The sequence below is a fragment of the Micrasema longulum genome, unplaced genomic scaffold, assembly GCF_059751315.1.
Source record: "Micrasema longulum isolate JH-2025_06_02 unplaced genomic scaffold, ASM5975131v1 h1tg000668l, whole genome shotgun sequence".
Classification (NCBI taxonomy): domain Eukaryota; kingdom Metazoa; phylum Arthropoda; class Insecta; order Trichoptera; family Brachycentridae; genus Micrasema; species Micrasema longulum.
This window is the reverse complement of record NW_028277864.1, coordinates 134,842-157,912: the sequence shown is the minus strand read 5'-3', so window position 1 is coordinate 157,912 and position 23,071 is coordinate 134,842. Positions and strand designations below refer to the sequence as shown.

The 23,071-nt window shown below is 30.2% G+C and overlaps 1 protein-coding gene across 2 annotated transcripts in view; it reads right to left on the bottom strand.

Moving 5' to 3' along the window:
* Positions 1-22,852, bottom strand: part of Drip (aquaporin homolog protein drip) — a 201,688-nt gene extending 178,836 nt beyond the window's left edge. The window contains exons 1-2 of one of the 2 annotated variants that reach the window (XM_088229417.1): positions 22,784-22,852; positions 15,350-15,587 (exon numbers count right to left, since the gene is read on the bottom strand). In XM_088229417.1, coding sequence (XP_088085543.1) covers positions 15,350-15,368 — 19 coding nt within the window. In that variant the 5' untranslated portion in view covers positions 15,369-15,587; positions 22,784-22,852. Of the gene's footprint in view, positions 1-15,349; positions 15,588-22,719 lie in introns of both variants that reach the window. The other variant, XM_088229418.1, reaches the window with a different exon arrangement.
* Positions 22,853-23,071: the final 219 nt, after the last annotated feature.

Below are 23,071 nucleotides of genomic sequence, written 5' to 3'. Positions count from 1 at the left end.
AGGGATGTGTAATGTCACCATGGTTGTTCAACATATACATCGATAACTATATGAAAGAACTGAAAGATTTAAGAATGGGAGCAAAAATGAGTGGTATAACTGTTAACTGTCTTCTGTATGCGGATGATGCCGCGCTTCTTGCTAGCAGCAAAGAAGACCTTCAATTCTTGGTAACAAAAGTCTACGATGTATGCAAGAAAAGTTAATAAATCGAAAGTGATGGTTTTTGAAAGGGATGAAAATATAACTAAATGTGAGATCAGCGTGAACTGAGATATTCTGAATCAGGTATAAGAATTTGTGTACCTAGGAAGTAGTATGTTTACTAGGGACGGAAAGGCCGATAAAGATATTGAAAGGAGGGTGCCGGGAACAGGGTGAGAAGTGCACTAAAATCTACTTTGGCAAACAAATGTTTATAGCAGGAGACTAAACTAGCAGTTCACAACGGAGTTCTAGTTCCAACTCTAATGTATGGGAGCGAAGTATGGAATTGGAAAAATAATGATGAAAGTAGGTTGAATGCTGTTGAAATGCGATCCCTCAGGCGAATGTGTGGTAAAACGATGTATGATAGGTGCACAAATGTCAAGATCCGTGAAGTGTGTAAGGCTGAGACACGCATTATTGACAGAAACAAGAAAGGGGTGCTGCGTTGGTTTGGACATGTAGAGCGAATGGACAGCGAAAGAACGGCTAAAAGGATCTACGATGCAAATGTTGATGGATGCAGAAAACGAGGAAGACCGAGAAAGGCATGGCACGATCAAGTCCATCAAATACTTGAAGATGGACATGTCAAAAGTAGGAATAATCGGCGTGCGTGCACGAGAAGATGTATGAATGTAGAGGAAGCGAGGTATGTATGCCAAGATAAAGTGTTATGGCGTTCTATCCTCTCTGCCTACCCCTACGGGGAAACGGCGTGATGGTTTGTTGTTGTTGTTGTTATTGATTAATATAGTAGACTCTTTTAACCTACTCTTCAAAATTAATCTTAATGCCCTCTTTCGCGTGACAAAAAATAAGTATTTATTCCATCTGCCAGTCTGTAGCACTAACTATACACAACACTCTTTCCTCTATCGTTCTTGCTCTAACTTCAATGCTTTTTTTCATCTATTGATATATTTAACACGCCCATTAATGTATTTAAAAATAAATTAAGACTCATTCTTTCTGGCTGTGATACGATCCCACTTGCTATTTAATGATGCTCACACTTACACATACCTTACCACTTACTCCCACACAAATACACATAAACACACCCTTTGTTGTACCACAATTTAATATGCATGATTTTTATTTAGAAACTTCGCTGGTCTGTCTTTAAGCCGCAACTTTTTATGTTATTATATTATTTTTGTTTTTATTTTCTACTGTTTGTTTCTGTAAAATAAATAAATAAATAGTAAAACGTTTTACTCGCCAAAATTGGTGGGCTAAATTAACTAATGATTAAGGACTTTTACTATCCACAGTTAGTAATAGTAAATTTGATTGAAATAAAATTGATCGTTAGTAATTACCATAGACAAAACAACCCATTTTGCCAATTTTTAACTATTACTACAGATTTTTTACTATTACTAACGATCAAACAACCAGGCCTAACAGGGTCAATAAATTTACTTTTGTTTTCATTATATACTCGTAAATTCCATTAACAAAACCATTGATTTAAAATCCGTACCACTACGGTTGGTTATGAAAACAGATTTAACCATACGCGATTTGTAACTTGTAAAATATGGAAGTTATAATTTAATACCCAAGAATCATATCTGCACGCACAGGGTTAAGAGTACACGATGAACCGTAAAAGCAGTACTCAAAATAACAGGCTTTTTTCACTTTGTAAAATTATTTTTGAAATAAGCAAAAAGTTCCGACAAAATAAGTATTTTTTTATACGTACGTTGTCGGATAAATTGTTCAAAATCAGGCACCTCAGAACAGTGATTTTTTTACACACTATAGATATTTATTGTTGGCGTGGCCCTATCGTTTTTTATAAAATTATTTTTGTGTGAGTTAGGACAGTAAAACGTCATTTTTTCAATTTTATTTAGGTCATAAAGCAGTCCAACGTGCAATTGTCGTGTTTGCACAGTAACGAAGAGACGTTTTCAAGAAAACGACACAATCCAATGCTCAAATACCAAATTCCACATGTATACAAATATGATAACTATTTTTTTTAAAAAGGCAAAAGTTGCTGACACCGAATATTTAATTCTGACATACTTTCTTATAAAATACAACCAAAGTCTTACGTACAATAGTTTTTTTTTGTATAGTATTCGAGGAGGCATCTGCAAGGGAGTGACAGGAAAACTATGTTCAAATACCTATTCAAAAAAATGCTCAAAGCCACTTGTCATTTTAAGGTTTCGGGAGGCATTCGTAATATATGGTCCATTGTAATCAAATTTAATTTAATATACCAACCGGTATCAAAACGTGACCTTTCCTTCGTCAGAAAAATGTCAGCACGCTACATTTTCATCACACCCGGTACAAAATAGTCACGCAACGGAAGGGGGTTCTACCCTAAAAATTTCCTTCGTATATCTAAGGAAATGAGTTAAATCGTTTGATGTCAGTTAGGGAAAATTTGACGAGACCTTTTAACGTTCTACGTCATACTAATTTTTTACGATAAAAAGCGTATTTTTTTATATTTTATTTTATTGTTTTATTTTATTATTTATTTGGATAACAACACCTATCATATATTTTATATATATATATATATAACAAAACAAATAACAAATAAGCCAATTACAGGTTTTCACAAGTAGCATCACAGTGAGTTAAAAAAGATTCTCGAACATAAAATGAATAGTAATTTAATGTAAATTCAAAGAAAAAAATTAAAAGAATTATTTCGAAAACAAACGCCGTACGTCATTCAGATCATTTGCAAATAAATTTATGTTAAATGATTTATTTATTACATTGAAATTATTAAAAGTTCGCCATAAATATGAATTTTGCTTATAATTAGATGAAACAAGATGTATGTGAAGAAGAGGGTTATTTCTTAAAACTTTGGAAGGAACATAGAGAAAGTTTGCACAGTAGTTCAGGACAGTCGATTGAACCAGAGACAATTTTTAGTAAATAAATTATATCCGCTATTTCACGATGTTTTTGCAGAGGCAATAGGTGATGTTTTTTACATATATGAATATACTGGTCGGGTTTAAACTCAAGTTTCAACCGGAAACACATGAACTTTACGATTTTTTTAAAAATATTTTCAATGCGTGATATCTGCACACTGTACATAGGATTCCATATTTGTGATGCATATTCTAAGTTGCTTCGCACTAATGTACAGTAAAGGATTTTAAGTGTCTTTGTTAGTACTATCCAAAAAACCATAAAATGACCCACTTTTATCTGCCGTTTTCAGATTTATAATATAAAAAATATGATGACTTTTTAAAAAACGCTTAAAGTACCAACATAGAAAATTTAATTAAAATACTTTTTCTTTAAAAAAAGGTTCAGTTTTGGGGTGCGAAAATCGGGAATACGAGACGTCGATTTGGTCCATTGTAGTTTGGCATAATCAGTCCGATATGCAGTTGTCCTTTTCGCGCAGTATCGGGAAGACATCAGACAGAAAAACTATGTTCAATTAACTATTTATCAAATTTCTCTGCCACGCATATGCGGAAAAGAGCAGTCACATCAATGTCGAATATCTATAGGGTGAATAAAAACATCGCTATAGTGTCCAGGGAGAAATACGGAAGTATGTTTATATGAAGAAATATCAGACAGCAACTAGAAATGTGAGGAAGTGATAACCTCTCCGATGTCTAGTTGAAATGTTGATGAAAACAAATTTTTGAATTCGTTAACGTTGATCGGACAAGATTATTTACTACTTTATCGCTGTTTTCATAAAGCGTGAAGTGATCATCGTTCTATTTTACCGGTCTATCGTAACTCACCTACTGTACATAATATTACGATCACGCCATGTCGCGCATGGCTGAAAAATACACACTATTTTGTAACATACTTGTACAAGAAATGATACCACATTCTTTAAAACGGGGACATTTGGTGGAATTTTCGTGTCATCAATATATTTAGTATGTTTTGAAGTTTTTTTCATTTTAAATTTTTTCAAATAATTATTTACCAAGCAAGCCCTTGAGGTGATTTTCACAAAAATGGCGCTATATAAATTATCCAAACATTATTATATCAACAGTTATACAGGGAATATTAGTCATAGCTGCCATACGAAACAATTTATCGAAAAAACAAAACGATGTTTTTCAAAATACAAAATTCTGGCTTTTTGCCGATGACAACAAGGTACTTAAACTTACTGAATCTCCCAATGATTGTCTTCTTTTTCAATATGATATTAATTGTTTTAATGAATGGTGCGACATCAATTGTCTTCGACTTAACATTGACAAATGTAAAATAATATCTTTCTCGCGACGAAAAAAACCTATACAATTCAACTACAAACTAAAAAAATACTTCCCTTTCAATGGTTTCGTCAATAAAGGATCTTGGCATTACTTAAGATAGTAAACACTCCTATCGTGAACACATTGATAATATTGTAAACAAATCTCTCAAACTTCTCGGTTTTATCAATATAGTGACGGCGGATTTCAAAAATGTTAATACCATCAAAACTCTTTTTTGCTCACTAGTTCGACCCTATCTCGAATACGCTTCTCTTTTTTGGTCTCCATTCTACAGGACTCATATTGACCATATCGAGTCTGTCCAACACCGTTTTCTAAGAAAAGTGGCATGGTTGCTCGGATTACAAAGGGGTAATTATTCCTATTTTGAAATAGAGCAATCTCTTAATCTGTCTTCATTGGAGAGACGTAGAACTGTGATGGACCTTATATGCATTTTCAAAATACTTAATGCTTTATGTGATGTCCCATCTCTGTTGCAATCAATTTCTTTTCATGTTCTCAACCGTATCACCAGAAGTCAAAATCTGCTATTTATAAAATCTTTTAAGAGCAACTTGGTTTTTATGCCCCAATGTCCAGAATGTGTAGATTAGTCAATTCATCACACGACTTAGAATTCTTTTGGATAGATCTTCCGGCTTTTCGTAGATCTCTTCGCGACTAAACAGTGTGGGATGAAGTTGTATTGGCATGGTTTAGCTCGAAGTCTTAGGTCTTTCGTTTTTATGAATATATTGTATATAATTATTGTTTTGCCCTCGTTTGTCTTTGCTTAATAATTTTATGTTCTTTTTGTTCAGTTTCTTGGATTTATCTTTCTTCATGTCACTGTTGTAATTGGCTTAGGCCGTATATATAATAAATAAATAAGAACACGCCAATGGTACATATCTATAGTGTGTAAAAAAATCGTTGCTCTAGTGCGGACATTCCCAAAGTGGTCCATATCGACCCCCGGGATCCACAACGACCTGCAAGGGATCCATGGAAGTGGAAAAAAATTGGGGTCCATAAGATGTACATAGGGGCCAACAAGATATCACATACTACGAATACCGATAAAAATACATAAAAATGGATTTTGTTATTTTTTTTAATCAATATGGATATTGTGGAAAAATGTTTTCATACATAACTTTAAAAAATAAATTATTGAAAATATGTGCCAACAAAATAGCGACGCATTTGGCCTAGATTCAATTCAATTCATTAATTTAAAATAACATATACATTGCAAACTAAAATTCAAGACTATTATAAAAAGAAATACATAAAATTTGGTTTGGACATGTAGAGCGAATGGACAGCGAAAGAACGGCTAAAAGGATCTACGATGCGAATGTTGATGGATGCAGAAAACGAGAAAGACCGAGAAAGACATGGCACGATCAAGTCCATCAAATACTTGAAGATGGACATGTCAAAAGTAAGAGTAATCGGCGTGCGTGCATGAGAAGATGTATGAATGTAGAAGAAGCGAGGTCTGTATGCCAAAATAGAGTGATATGGCGTTCTATCCTCGCGTGATGGTTTGTTCGTGTTTTTTAATATTTTATTTTATTGAAATAAACGGCACTTAGTGCCTTTTAAATATAAGTTGCATATAATAAAATACATACATGTAAGTGAAGTAAGTAAAATATAGTATTTAAAACAAATTATTACCAAACAGTTATTTACAAAATAAGGAGTCAAAATAATAAAAAAGATACACAGTTTAAAAATTATATTACTAGTCATAAAAATACTTGAAAAATTAAATATTTGATCATAGAAATATTTTGAACCTGTAAAAAAAACAGAAAAAAAAGTAAGAAAGCAACACATATTAATAAAAAAAATTAAAAACAATTTTCAATAACACTAAACGAAGATTTTTCTTTTTTAAATTACATGTATTATTATTTAAAACGACTACTTAGGTAACTAATATAAATACATACTGATAAAAAAAAATTGATAAGAGAAATATTTTGTACTTTTAAATAAAATCAAGAAAAGAAAAGAAAAAAAAACATTTATAAAGAAATTTAAACAATTTTGAAGAATATGATTTTACTCTTTTAGAAAAGAAATATGAATGTCATCTTAAACATAATTCCCTAACTAAAAATATGTTATTTCAATGAATGTCCGATCCAGAGTCGGAGCGCACGAGTCTACAAAGTGTTAATGTAGTACTTATCCCAATATTAAAATAAAATTTTCTAGTAACAGAGTGGGTATAGCATGTTGCGCATACATATTATGATTTAGAGGTCAAATAATAGGTCGATGGCATTTCGCGTGGCTAACTGTAGTAAAATTCTAGGCATGGGTATTTTAACATGATTTCCTATCGAAAATTAGCCAATATGCATTCCCTTTCATGTTCTGTTATTTTTTTATTGTCCATACATTCTTATTCAAACAAAAATATTTCTTTACTGACATGATTTGTGTTGAGGGTCCACTATACAAAATTATTTTAATATTTTTATCACTATATCGAGCCATACTGCGCAGAACAACGTAAGCGACATTTTTAGGTAGTTGCGTTTTTTTAAGGAAAAGTGTACCTTGCCGTAGATGTGTCAAAAACATAATAGCTCTTTAAAATTCGCCTGCAAATTTAATGATATTTATTTATTTAAAAAAAAACTGCAGTTGTTAAAAGAAAAAACAATATTTACAAATAAACCAAAATTATAGGGTAATTATAGTTTTCTATGTATTACTCCCCATCATTCCACTCTTTAAAAAATAAAAATATGTTGAAATATTATTTTTAAGCTAAGCAGAACAACGTAACCGACGACAATGTAGGCGTTTACGCTAGCTCGCACCACTGTCAAAGTTATAAGCAAACAGCGTTACCGCCACTATCTTAAAAGCGGAAGGTATTTATTTATTTATTTAATTGTTATATCTTAATTTTAAGATGTTTTTTTTTAAGTGTATTTTTGTAATTTTATTTCTTTGTAAATACATGTATGGAAAAATAAACAAATAAAAAAAAATATTTTAAAAAACTATTTGGTCATTTCAGTATTGGCTGTAACCAACCATTATAAATCCCATTTCCCAAATTGTTAAAAAATATATACAGGGTGTTTTTAAAACCCTGTCACATCCGAAACCACGATGACCAGTATAAGCAAGAAGACATATTGGCACATTAAAATATTTTTTTAGAACGAATATTTAAAAAAAAATATTAATCAAAAACAAATGGTTGCTTACTTCTGCAGGGGAGAAACGAGGAGTTGGGAGGGGGGAGTCTGACATAACGTTAACCGCGTGGCCGCGCCTCCCTCGCTTCTCCCCTGCAGAAGTAAGCAACCATTTGCTCTTTTTAATATTTTATTTTTACAAATTTTCATCGTTCTAAATATTTTTTTAAATATGCTAATATGTCTTTTTGCCCATACTGATCATCGTGGTTTCGGGTGTGACAGGGTTTAATGGACACCCGTAGAGTGTTTAAAATATATTTTATCTGTTCATTTTTTTTCAATTTAAGATCTTTCATGTTTATGGTGGTTTGAAGGAGATTATTGAACAACCCTTTCGTTCATCGTTCAGTGGGTAGATATTTGTACGGGTTAAACGGGTGCCTTAGATAAGTACTTATTAGAGTGGGCCGATTGTGTATGAAGGTTTTTATTATTTTAGGCATCAAAGTGAAAGGGGTTTAAAAAGTTGCATATTGGATCACATTGAACGTAATTTTTTTTTTTTTAATTCCATACTTCTTTTGGCCCTAAACCGAGGTTAAAAGTTTATAACTGTGTGAATATTTTTTCAATTCTCTTTATAAATGAAATAATTTTTCTGTTAAAAAAGATATAATTTAATCACATTACAAATTCAAATACGTTTTAAAACTACCGAAATGCAAAAAATTTACACTCCGCGGAACTGATTCCGTTGAGCGCCTGGCGAAAACAGTGGTTCATTAAAACAATGCTACCCAATTATTTCAAAACAAAATGCAACTCGCGCCCTTAGATCTTTATTTAATAAGGTTTAATGCACATTATGAAATTTTATTGGACTGATTTTCGTACTTGAATACGAAATGACTAATAAACTTTTTCGAAAACTTCAATTAGTATCAAATATTTTTTGCATTCCGTTTAATCTTAAATGCAATTTTTTAGACCCCTTTCATTTTTAAATTCGGAAAAAAAATACCGGCCCACTCTAGTACTTATTTAAAAATTTGACGATACAGGGTCGATAGTGCATATTCGTAATCGCTTGGAGAACTTATCTTCAACTTACCGTCATGGTAAAGGTTGTATGTTCCGATTAATCCCCCCCGGAAGAGTCGAATTTTGATAGTATTTTTTTATATTTATATAACCCGTTAGGGTTACAAAAATATAATTTATGTAAAATCATGTTATGTCTTCTCTGGTTAGTGTAGTCATAATATGCTTCTTAATGTTGATTTTAAATTTATCTCCGGTATAATTTTTCAAGTATTCAGGTAAGCCATTGTTGGGAAATCCATTGTATAATATTTTTCACTGTCATGCATTTGTCCTTGCTTTTGTTAATGTGGTAGTGTTGTTGCTAGTATTATATTTGTGAATGTCAGCATTTTTGTTTACTATTATGTCACAGTCTTGCTTGTTTCCTAGTGCCATTTATTTGTTTTATACATTTATTTCATAAAATAAGTACTTATATATATTTAATAACAGTGAATCAATATAAAACTAGTAAATAGAAAATGAAAACGGAGTGTTCTCTGTTTAAGATAATCTCCATCTAACATGGCCTGTTCTAAGATGGAGATTTTTTATCTTTTAAAGTATAAGTAGTTATATACTAATATAACAATAACAAAAAAACTAAAACTACCTTATTATAAATGCATAGCTAATCAAATGTAAAAAAAAATATAATCGTTATTATACAAATATAAAGTATATATATGTGCCAAGAATACATGTTACCTAAACATAAATAATAAAGTATAATATTTAATTAAAAACAAATATAAAGTAATGTAATACATAAAAATATAAATAATATGTGTACCAATTATATAAAGTACTACGATTATTAATCTACATATATTTTTCAAAAAAATCTCTCGCTACACTATTTATATGTGCAGTTATTTTTATTTTAAAACTTATTTTACATTTTGAGTTTTGGATTCTGTCTGCAATTTGAATCGCCTCAATAAAAATTGAAGTAAAAAGTTAAGTATTTTACGTCAAACTGGCGTGTTTTTTCGTATGGTTCAGTAGTTGGGTTCAATTAAGGTAAATTGTATGATTTTTATTTATTTTTTGAGGGGACGAATTAAGAAGTTCAGTGCTACAGGAAATCGTATATAAAATATGTTTATTACACGCGGTAAACACACAAACAAAAAATCATAATTTTTTTTTTTAAATATATGAACTACTTTTAATGAAATCAAAAGTTCATCAACCAAAGGTACAATCAACCAATGATAGAGTATTGTGACAGAACTTCAGTTTCCCAACCCACCAATCAGAACAATTCACTGAAAAGAACTAGTGAAATCACGCGCAGAGTAATTAAAAAACATCATCATTACCTCTCTGCACCGGGTGCATAGGGAACTGCATTGGTACACCAATCGAAGTGTATCTTGATCATTATGGTTACATGAAGGCAAGATGATCGCTTAAGGTACCAGTCCAGGGACAATGAAATATTGTAGTGTAAAAACAACTTTTTTAATTAATATTTAATGTCCACCATGTCGGGAATCGATCCCGAGATCTCTTGCATGGTAGGCAAACGAGATGACCACTACACCACGAGACCGACGAATTAAAAAAAAAAAAATGCGATTTTTGCGAAATACGTTCATAGAAAATTTTATATAAAAATAAAGGGAACAAAAAATTATAAATTCTTATTTACATAATATGCAGGCATGTGATTGATAAAGATCTATTTTTTTATCTTATCAAATAAGATATGAAATTCTTGAATCCATTGACGAAAAAGACTTTACAATAAAATCAAGTGATATTAAATTTCAATTGGATGATAAAGCGTATTTTAAAATCCATACTAATATTATAAATGAGAAAAAATGTTTTTTTTTTGTGTGTCTTTCACGTCTCAACGGAGCGACCGACTGACATGTTTCTTTGCATAGGAATAGCCGAAGAGGTGAGAAGTGCAATGAGATACTTATTTTTTATTCCGAATTTAAGAAAATACGTTTTTTTTTTTTTTTTGTTAATCAATGAATCGGGTCGTGGTCTTATGGCTAGTGTCTCGGACTCACGGACCAAAGGTCTGTGGTTTGAATCCCACTCTACCCCAACTTGATTCCTATTTTCTTATGGTGAGTTATTTACAACTCGTTGAAAATGGCCCTCAAAATTAAATTTTTGGGTTAATCATAAGAACGCTAAAATTTCTTTTAAAAAAAAAACGAAATCTTGAAATAAAAAAAAATATATAATAAAAGTAATTCATTAAAATTCTATAATTGACTTGCTTTATCTATGGTTAGCTCGGTTTGCTTTTCGTTTTAGTTTTGCAGTAGGATTTGGATTTGTAAACAGAATGGCGATACTACATCACCATAGACTAACAGATCGTCGTATTTTTTTCATTATTATTATTATGGATAACTTATATAAAGCCATTTTTGTAATATAATACCTAAAGGGCGCTTTACAAAGTGATTCTTTAGATAAATAAATTTGATTGAAGCTTTTAAATTTATAACTTAATTTTTTTTTTATTATTTTGCTATCACATGCTAAGGATTTATTCAAATAATTTAGAAAACAAGTGGGTTTTAAGTTTTTTCCGAAACATCACTTCACTTTCACAGCCTCGCGCCTCTGCTGGGAGAGCATTCCATGCCAAAGGGCCTGTGACCGCAAATGCGCTTTCGAAGACAAAGCTACTTTCAATCCCGATAAAATATGTAATTTCATTTGGAAAATTCGTATTGATAAACAAAAACTTTATTTGATAACGATACAACTAATTAATTAGGTCCCTAAATAATTTCTGTCTAATACCGCGTGAGCGAATCCGCTAGTAAAAAATAGTGGCTTAATTAAAAAATTGGAATCTTTTATTTTTTTATGCACCAGTAGCTCAATCACAAATAACTATCAACATGCTAATAAGCGACGTGATAACAATTTCTCACCACGGTTGTTTATCTTATTCGCTATCACAGTGGAACATCCGTGAACACCTAATGTTAAATATTAAAATATTTACGTTTCGCGGCGTGTAATCCTGCTGCGTAATCACATATTTGAATTCCACCAGTGTAAATATGAAAAATATTCCAAAACTGCCATTTTGATTTATTTATTTATTATTTATCATGCTATTTATTGCATTCAGCCGACGGTTGGTAAGCCAAATGTCAAGTATAGCAGTCGCTATAGTAATTGTAATTTAATTTTAACTTTTTTGTATTAGATACTCCTTACTATTTTGCAATTGCAATATATTGTATTATTTTTTATTAACAAACCATTAGTTTTTTTCCGTTTTCGAAGCAGTTTTATTCACTATCTGAAGTTTAATCATCAGCGTGGCGTATGTGGCAAATAAAAATAAAAAAATCTTCACATTAATCACTCTTTAGGGGGTGGAAAAGATCCAGAATACCACCCCTGGTGGGGAATAACATATAATAGAGATGGTAAAAAAAAAATCGGTCAGCGCGTCAAGATACACTGCGATTGGTGTACCTATGCAGTGCCCTATGCACCATCAGGTGCAGAAAGGTAATGATGATGATGATGATGAAAATCGATACTTTTGAACAAAATTGTTTACATTTGCAAGAAAATTTCAAGTATCTTTGTCGGTAACCTAAATTTGAACATTTTTTGACTACCGGCATAAAAAATATTATCGACGAAGATACTTCAAATTCTCATGCAAATATGCACATTTTGGGACATGCATAGGTAACAATTTAAACATTAAAGACAGTCAAATATAATATTTTTTTTTACTCGGTACGGTTCAAGTAGGGTAAATTGTATGACTTTCTTTTTTTTTTGAGGGAAGAGTGAGGAAGTTCAGTGCTACGAAAAATCGTATGTAAAATATGTTATCTTTCACACAGTAAACAATAGAGCTGATTGAAGAGCGAATAATCTCTAAAATGTGTAAAAAAATTAATTGAAAAAGATTTTTATAAAAATGAACTACTTTTAATGAAATCAAAAGATCATCAACCAATAATACAATTAACTAATGATAGGCACAAACGATTATCGACGAAGATACTTCAAATTCTCATACAAATATACACATTTTTATTCATACACAGGTACCAATTTAAACATTTAAGACAGTCAAATATAATTATTTATTAATTATTTTTTTTACTCTGTATTTTTTTATAAGCTAATTATAGGAATTTAAATGAATTAGAAGTTCTTCAAAATAAAGCCATGAGAATAATTCTAAAGAAAGGTAAATATAATAAAATAGAAAAAATGCTAGAACTCAATTGAATTGAATTTTAGTTGTAATATTTTTCTCTATTTTCCTCCTTTAAAAAAAAAAATTTATACCATTTTATCTGGTTTTGATGAGTTTTTTCCTCTCACCTTCTTAATAATATTTTTAATTTTTCAAAACATTAAAAACAAAATAATATACGTTGGCGTAAGTATAGCCTGTGAGCTCGCCAATACATGACAGATGACAGTAAACATAACCATAGAAAAACATAGCAGTTGAGCTCTCAGAAGTAAAGCAACTTGAATGCAGCAATGCTTGAACTACATGTCAATAATATTCTAATAATAAACAATATTATTTGGCCATACGGAACTTTAAAGCACACCTTGGTTTAATTACTAATAGTATTTTATCGGTTAGGTAAGTGTATTTTAAAAAAAATGTTGCGTACCTGAAAAAAGCACAAATAATTATGTTTTTGTAAATGATGTCAGTAGCGACACTCAGAGAGTGGCTTTGTGACGTTTTGACATTTTTTATAAGAAATTCATGGCGTAGCCGAAATACTGTTATAAAAACGAGGATGTTTTTGTTGATTGACGTTAGCAGGCGTTACCCAGGGGCGACTTTGTGACGTGAGAAATTATTAAAAAAAAGAGATTCATGGCGTAGCCGAAATATTGTAATTAAAACGAGGATGTTTTTGTTGATTGACGTTAGCAGGCGCTACCCAGGGGCGACTTCATGACGTGATGAAATTATTAATTTAAATATTTTTTTTCATTTTACATAGCGTAGCCGAGATAAGAAATTGCGTGGTGTTTTGAAATTTAACCGTGTAGGTAGCCGCCTAGTTAAAATATTATTTTTGTATTTGTATAACTCCTGTTTTATAATGTTTATGTATTTATCGCTATAAGAATTAAACTAAAGATAGTTTTTACTTTAAATCGCTATCCGTTAGTTAAATTATGTTTGTAACACTCAATAATATTTATTTTTCAAGTATTCAATGTTATTTTTGCATTCAAATTAATATTGTTAATATAAAGCGTATTTTTATTTATTAGAATTTACTAAACTGTTTTTATTACAAAAAATAAAAATGCATATTTCTCTGTGTATTTTTCTGTTATAAACAATCTATTAAAATAATACACATCAAATTTCCATTGTCTGTTGATTTGATTTGCAATCTTCTTTTTTTTCGATGGTTAAAAATCTAGGAAATTCAAAGACAATAAAATTTTAACTGTCATATATTGGCGAGCTCACACGCTATACATAGCCCTATACGTTTTTTATTTTATATGTTTACAGTATTATATCTGTACTTTTTCATTTGATTCTTAATAAAAAACTAATGTCTGAGCACCCGATGACAAACTATTATTTAATAGTTTACTGGGACAAAATATGTTTTAATACTTTGTTTTCTTTTTATAATGTATTAATATTGTAATGATGTTTGTATTTTGTTGAATAAAGACTATAAAAAAAATTATTTAAAAATATCAATGAAAAAGAGACAGATATATTATAATATCGTATATTATATTATTTTCACATATATACTTACTGTTAACTAATTTTCATTATTTGTTTTTAACAATAATTTGTTGATACCATTTTTTTTATACTTTTAAGTATATGAAAATGTATTTATTTTTTGTTTTAATTCTTTACAAGTTATTTACAATTTGCTTTTTAATTCAACTACTGTTATTATATCCATATATTTTTTTTTCTTTTTTACTATGTAAAGTTTCACTTTTTATTTTGCATGGCAGTATGCTTCTTATTGTGTCTAAATCTATACAAAAAAGCATTGTTTATTTTTTAAATTTTTACGCACTATGTTTGTACTTACCTGTATTTTTTTTGTAAATGCCCCTTGGGCGTATTGTAAAATTAAATAAAAAAAAATATGCTTGCTTTTATATGATTTTTTTTATCAATCGAATGCCCAAATACTTCATTAATAAGATAGTGTTAAATAAAAAAAAATCGTAAGTAGAAATTTGGATAGAATGAAGCTGCCATTAAAATAAAAACAGAATCACAAAAATGCATTATGTATAACAGTTTAAAAATGTATGAAGAGATGCTTGAATGTATGAATAATGAAAAGATTTTGAATGAATTTAAAAATAAATGTTGTCTACTGTAAGACGATGTAAATAGATTGTAATGTAAGTTATCGTAAATATTATATACATGAATTATTGTAATGTAAGCCAACTTAAGAAATAAATCAAGTTAAAAATTAAAACACAATTCATAAAATATTTCATTTGCAGGAATTCATTGCAAATCCTGAGACTTTCATAAAATACATCATTTAAATGATATAATATATGTGCAAAAAACGTCAATTTTTCGCTAAAAAATCATGTAAAATTATAACTAAAACAATTAAAAATAATTATTTCACTTACTTGATGCCTCCTTACTCATGGTTATTGATTTGTTGATCACTTAAACAGGAAATTAGACACTTGAAAATGTTTTTGATATTTTTTGTTTTGTCAAAACACGAACCGAACACTCGCGAGTTTGATTTGAACTGTTCGTACTATTTAATATCAAGAAGTACGAGGAAGATTATTGTTGTAATTTAGTATATTGCGATGAAAAACGCCGGCGAAATTATTATCGTATCTGTGGTATTTTAGACTGAAAAGTCATAATTAATTATATTTATTTGTTTATAAATTTGTATAAACCACTTAATTATTTTTTTATTATTTTTTAATTACACTTCGACCGGTTTCGAGGTTACTACCTCATCGTCAGGAATTTAACTAACTTATGATTACACGCGTTGCTATTTATATAATAAAATATTGTATGAAAGAGACAGAAAATTGAATGAAAGAGAGAGAAAGAGAGGTAGTAACCTCGAAACCGGTCGAAGTGTAATTAAAAAATTAAAAAATAATAATTAAGTGGTTTATACAAATTTATAAACAAATAAGTTTAAAATGTCATACCACAAAGTGAAAAATGTTTTAGATAACAATAATAAATTAATTATATTTTTATAGCTATCGAGTCGACAAAACTCGTCCAGGGTTCCGGGGTCTATACGGGAAAGACAGGGCATTTTGAGACAGGGTCAACGTAAGATATTTATTAAAGATGGTTGGCATAATACGCCGAGACAGGTAGAGGGACGGAAAGCCTGAGAAAAATATCTGGTTCATTATTCCTTTTCGCACCTAATGGTGCATAGGGCAGTGCATTGGTAAACCAATAGCAGCGTATTTTTATCATTTTTGTTACATGAATGGTATATGAACAGTCTTACTATTCTTGTGTGAAAAGACCCTTTTTTTAAATAAATATTTCATATTAACCACGTAACCCAAGACCTCCTGCATGGTGGGCAAACGCGCTGACCACACCACGAGACCGACAACATATTTGCATGCGACAGATAAACTGCATTATCTCTTTGAAAATTCATGTTTTTAGAAGAGACAAATTAGATATTTGTCGTTATATAAACATCTTTAATTTTTCAGACTTTAAAATATATTTTTTTCTTCAGTACAAACATGTTTTAAAAAAAGTTAAATTTATAAATACCAAGGACATGGCTTTCGAATGAACTACCAACCAGCTGCCCCTGTTATAGTTTTAATAAAATTTAAATATACATAATTCAAATACATTTTTCCTGTAAGCCTTCATTAAGTTATATATTTCACATCTGTTTTAATTATACACATTCAAACAAAACTTAAATTCATATAATCGTCATTACTTTATAATTAAATTATTTTAATTTAAACTCTTTTATTCTTATACTTGTATAAAATCATGATTTACAACCCACTTGTATATAACATTGAAATTTGTTTAGTCTGACGATGTCAGTCAAACTTTCAGTATTTTCCTTCTTTTCAAAAACACGCACTATCCTGGATTAAAAACTAAAGATAATAACTCTTTTTCTATGATATATTTTATTGCCCTTACTTATAATTAATATTTTTATGTTTTTTTAATATTTTTTATTTCCTTTTTTAACTACTATAAAATAAAAAGTACCTTTTAATCTTCAACAGAATTTTTTTTTTCTCTTTCTTATATTACACAAAAATATTATACCTATATAAAATCAATATATTGCTGCTCTTACTATAATGTGTCATTAATTTTGAAGATGTTTTTTAAATTGACCCAAATTTACTGTCTTATATTTCACTTAAAGATTCTTCTCATCGTTTCTTTGAATCCCTTAAAATAAATATGTGTATATTTATGTTTTTCCTTTTTTAAAAAAAAAATGTTAATAATATTTTATTTTATTTTTACATCTGAGCATGTTTTTCATTCTTTATTTCAATTCATAATTTTTAATTACTCTTACAATTTTTTTTCATTTTTAATATTATTTCCATTTGTAAATACTCACTACAAACTACAAACTTTAAAATGTCTTTTTTTCACTTTAATTTTTAATTTTTAAACAACTTTCATTTGTGTTTTTCTTTTTCCTTCTCTTTTTTATACTTTCATAATTAACCTTACATATAATTGCTTTATAATATGGAAACTTCACTGGTCCATTAGAATTAAGTCTAATTGTGTAAAATATTAAACTTTGTAACTGTACTGTATGTTTCCTGAATAAAAGAAAATAAAAAATAAAATAAAAAAATAAAAATACCTGTCTTTTTATTATAGGAGCAAAAAATTGGTTAACATTTCTTGTATACCCACTAACAGGCTATGTCTTTGTGGGATTTTTGTATTTCATATTTTGTATTTATTTGTATTTCATTGCTATGTAATTATTCTTTATTTTTTTAATACTCCGTTTTATATTGTAAAAAAAAAACAAAAAAAAAAAATGATAAAAATAAAAAAAGTCGGAATAATCAGCGTAGTAGACTGAATAAAAAATAAACGAGCTCTGTCTGCAGACAGATTCTCTCTGCCTACCCTTACAGTGAAATGGCGTGAGGATTTTTTTCTTACACTGCAATACTCAGTTGCCAGTGCAGAGACCATGAAATGTTCTAGTGTAAAAACACATTCTCAAATCAATAATTCAAGTCAACCATGTCGGAAATCGAACCCGAGACCTCTAGCATGGTAGGAAAATACATCGACCATTTGACAACAAGGCGGACTTAATTAAAATAGGCAGTGTTATTTTTTCTTAATTACTTCGTATGAATTTTTTTTAACGTTTGAATTTTAAACTGCCAATACCGTCATAAAAAAAATCGTTAAAATATTTATCGGAGTACATTTATTTTTTCCTGGTGATAAGAAAATCATAAATGTGGTTATTTTATGCTTTAGTAAAAAATAATTAATTTTTCTTGAAGCAACCGTTGATAAAAATATGATTTATTAATACGCATTTTAAATAAACAAACGTAAATCGATTAAAATCAACATTATTTTGACCGTATTGATGTATGCAAACAGGTTCGGAAGTTTACTTCGCAAAAAAAAAAAATATTCACATAAATGTTTAAACATAGGTAGAATAGTGAATGCAGTTTGAACCGGGTTGTGGTCCCGTGGAAGTGTCTCGGACTCACGGATCAGAGGTTCGACGTTCGAGCCCCACTCTACAACATTTTGATTCCTATTTTCTAATAGTGAGTAATTTACAACTCGTTAAATATGGCCATAAAATTTAAATACTTGGGTTAATCATAATAACGCAAACATTTCTTTAAAAATGCATTACGCTGTGTTGCACTTTTCGAGCCCAAATACGGCGTAAAATAATGAATTACGTATAATTTATTTGCAATTAAAATTAAATAAATAATAAAAAGTGCTTAAAATATAAAGTAGGTGTTAACAAATGCATTTTGACTTATTAAATTGCAAGGAAATATTAATAGTAGCTTCGCTGCAGTCAAAAATACCTGTTGTAAAGCAAGATATTATTATAAAATATTTACCCGCCCTGTGGTGTAGTGGTCAGTACGTCAACCTACCACGCAAGAGGTCTCGGGTTCGATTCCTGACACGGATAACATAAAATATTGATTTAAAAGGCTGGCTTTTTAAAAACTGGCTCCTGAAGCGTAAGACTGATCATCTTACCTTTATGTAACAAAAATGGTCAAGATAATCTTTGATTGGTTTCTTAATGCAGTGCCCTATGCACAATTAGGTGCCGAAAAGGAATGATGATATTACATGAAAATGTAATAATATGACAAATATGAAAACATAATGTTAAAAATTAAGTACCTATTTACAAAAGCATAAATGCATTTTTTTTAGTTATAGTTATAACAACTAATTTAATATATATTTTTTTTAAACAATCAATTAAACAATTTGGACGGCTAATAATTTAAATTTAAATCCAAAACCGGGTTGTGGTCCCGTGGCTAGTGTTTAGTGTTGCGGACTCACGAATCCGAGGTCCGAGGTTTGAACCCCACTCTACCCCAACTCGATTTCCATTTTCTGATAGTGAGTTATTTACAACTCGTTAAAAACGGTGACCAAAATTGAAATATTTTGGTAGATTATAAGAGCGCTTATATTTCTTTAAAAAAAAACTATCTTTTTTTATATTTTTTTTCTATGTTAATATTTTTGGTATCAAAATCCAGTAGGAATATTCTTATACAAAAAAATTATACTTAAAACACCTCAGTTATTATTAGTTCAAAAAATTGATATGTCGAAAGTGATAAAATGCATCGATTATTGCATTTGGCACTGATTTTTTCATTTGTATTGGAAAGATGCAGCTGTATACACCAAAACAAGAACATTAATTCATTAATGATTAGTCGCAAAGAACGACAGTATGTTATTTGCTAATTACGTAAATGCAAAGGCCATTATGCATAACATTCAACAGGTCTACCCACAATATTCATTAAGTAACTTGTATGAACGAATAACAGAAATGTAACGGAAAAAAACAAGATTTAAAAAAAATCTGAGTATGAGTGCAGAATCTGAGTGCAGCTAGGAAATGCAGAACCGCATTAACGCTCCCTAAAGATATACCAGTCTTGAGTTCCTGGGTTCAATTCCTGGCAGAATGGACGTGAAATATTTATTTTAAAAGTTGTTAAAACTAATGTATGGGAGCGAAGTGTGGAATTGGAAAAATGATGATGAAAGTAGGCTTAATGCTGTCGAAATGCAATCCCTCGGGCGAATGTGTGGTAAAACGATGTATGATAGGTGCACAAATGTCAAGATCCGTGAAGTGTGCAAGGCTGAGACGTGCATTATTGACAGAATCAAGAAAGGGTGCTGCGTTGGTTTGGACATGTATAGTGAATGGACAGCGGAAGAACGGCTAAAAAGATCTACGATGCGAATGCTGATGGATGCAGAAAACGAAGAAGACCGAAAAAGACATTGCACGATCTAGTCCATCAAACACTGGAAGATGGACATGTCAAAACTAGGAATAATCGGCGTGCGTGCATGAGAATATGTATGAATGTAGAGGAAGCGAGGTCTGAATGCAAAGACAGAGTGATATAGCGTTCTATCCTCTCTGCTTACCCCTACGGGAAAACGGTGTGATGGTTTGCTTGTTTGTTTGTTTGTTAAAACTGCAATATTTCATAGTTCCTGGATTGGCACCTGAAGCGTAGGGTTAAATCACCTTATCTTCATATTACAGCTGATCAAAATACGCTTTTTTTTTTACCAATGCAATGTCCTATGCACTACTGGGCGCGGAAAAGGAATTATGGTGATGACTTTTAAATCGTCAAGAAGCTTAGTGGTATTGTTGCAAATTTGAAATACTGTAATAGCTGAATCGAATCTAAACTTTGTTAAAAATTACTTCCAGTGTCAATAATAATTTTGATCATGAATTAAATTGGTTCCGAAAATATAAATATTTAAAAAATGCCAGAATACTGAGGTCCTCTATAATTATTATTTTTTTACAATACAGTTTTTCAATAAATATAGTTTATTGAACGATTTGAAAATATTTAAATTTATTTCAACAGAGAGGGAAAAAGTTTTCGAGAAGTAAATGCCTAGACTTCCATATTCCCTTCTCGAAAACTTTTTCCCTCTCTGTTGAAATAAATTTAAATTTAACTACGAACAACTCCCTAGGGAGGAAATCCAGCCAGTCTGCAAGCATTTGGACATAATCAAACATTGTTGAATTACTACCTGGTAAAAGAAGAAGTATAAAAATTGTTTCCAGGCGTTGCCTAGTAGGTGATTTGGTTCAGCCGGATGAATCTCACCCACGTGATAAAGGTTTCAGCTCTTTTACTTTAAAAAAGTCAACAGATGGAAGAGTTGAGGAAATGTGGATGTTCAAACATGGGCAGAATGGTGAATGTTACACAGTGTGTAAAGTGGCCACTTAAACCAGCCAATGACAGGTCATAAGCCCTGTAAATGCCAAGACTTCCATATTCCCTTCTCGAAAACTTTTTTCCTCTCTGTTGAAATAAATTTAAATACGAACAACTCCCTAGGGAGGAAATCCAGACAGTCTGCAAGCATTTGGACATAATCAAACATTGTTGATTTGAAAATAATTTAGATTAATAAAATTAATCTTAACGATTCCAAATTAATATGTTAAATGTGAAACAAATAATTCAAAAAGCCTTTTTACTGAGTTTAAAAAAACATGCCCTATACATGTGATATAATATTTTTACAGATATATATACATATATATATATAACACTTTAAAAATGCTGATAGGGTACATAAAATAAATTAACATATTTTTTTTATAGTTCTTTTCAAATTGTGACAGATTATAATGACCATTTAAACTATTCAGAATACAATCTGAATGCAAAATTATAATTAACATTTTGAATACTGTTTTTATTATTAAATATTGCTCTTTTGTTTAAGATGTTTCTTCAACTTAATGGATGTTAAAAATAAATGAATGAATCTAAATTTATTGCAACAGAGAGGGATAACGTTTTTGAGAAGGTAATATGGAAATCTAGGCATTTACAGAAATTTCGTTTTTAATTAGAGGGAGTAAAATCCAGCCTGTCTACAACTGTTTAGACATACTCAAAACATTGTTGGTATAAGAAAAACAAAAAATAATATTATGGAAAAGTGTTTTTTAGCGTAGCTAAGTAAGAAATAATTGAGCCTGATGAATCTCACCCACATAAATAAAGGTTTTAGTTATTTTATTTCACAAAAATCAACAGATGGAAGAGAGAAAAAAATGTTGATGTTTAAACATAAGCAGAATGGTAAATGTTAAACAATGTGTAAACGTGGGCACTTAAATTAGCCAATAACAGGTCATAAGCCATGTAAAATGCCTAGATTTCCATATTTCATACACAAAAATATTTTCCCTCTCTGTTGATTTTAAAATGATATCTTAATAACTCCCTATAGAGTGAAATCCAGCCCCTCTACAAACGTTTGGACATTAAAAACTAATTTATTTTGATTTGTCGCGTAAAATTTTTCCAACTGAAAAACTTATTGTATTTTTGTATAATTATTAAAAACACTTATTATAAACAAGTCGTCTGAATGATTTCCGCCGATAAACTTTTATTAATTTAATTTAATGGATAATAAAAAATAAAACAAATCATAAACTATTTAAAAACATCCCCTAGATTTTAATGCGAGGCAGCTATTTAACAATGAAGAAACAAATTAAAATCGCCGCCAAAACCTCACATACAAAAAACACTTGAAAAAATCGTAAAACTCTTTGATTTAATATAATGTCACAATCACCCCTAATTAAAACAGGGGGGGTTTCGTTTTAAAACGCTCATTTTTAAACGTAGAATTTAATATTATTTTTATCGTGCGTTACTTAGATTATTTATAAAGTTGTTTATTTTTATTTTGTTAATTCAATTTAGTGGTGATCACCGTACTTGATCGGTAGCGCGCGTTCAGCGAGACGGTTTATTTGATACTGGATTGGATTTACTATGACAGTGATATGAGGTCCGTAGCGGCTGCCAGAACGCGTTTATTTATAGTGGGAGGCACTTTCGTTGTATTTCTTTCTCAAATTAACTATTTGGTTTAAATCATGATTCATTGAAGATGCGAAAAAAACCCGTTTTCACGCAATCGACGCGTGAGATGCAACAAAACTCCACAAGTGCCAATGTATTTAAGAAAAATGTTTGCAATTGGTTGCTACACATCGATAGGGA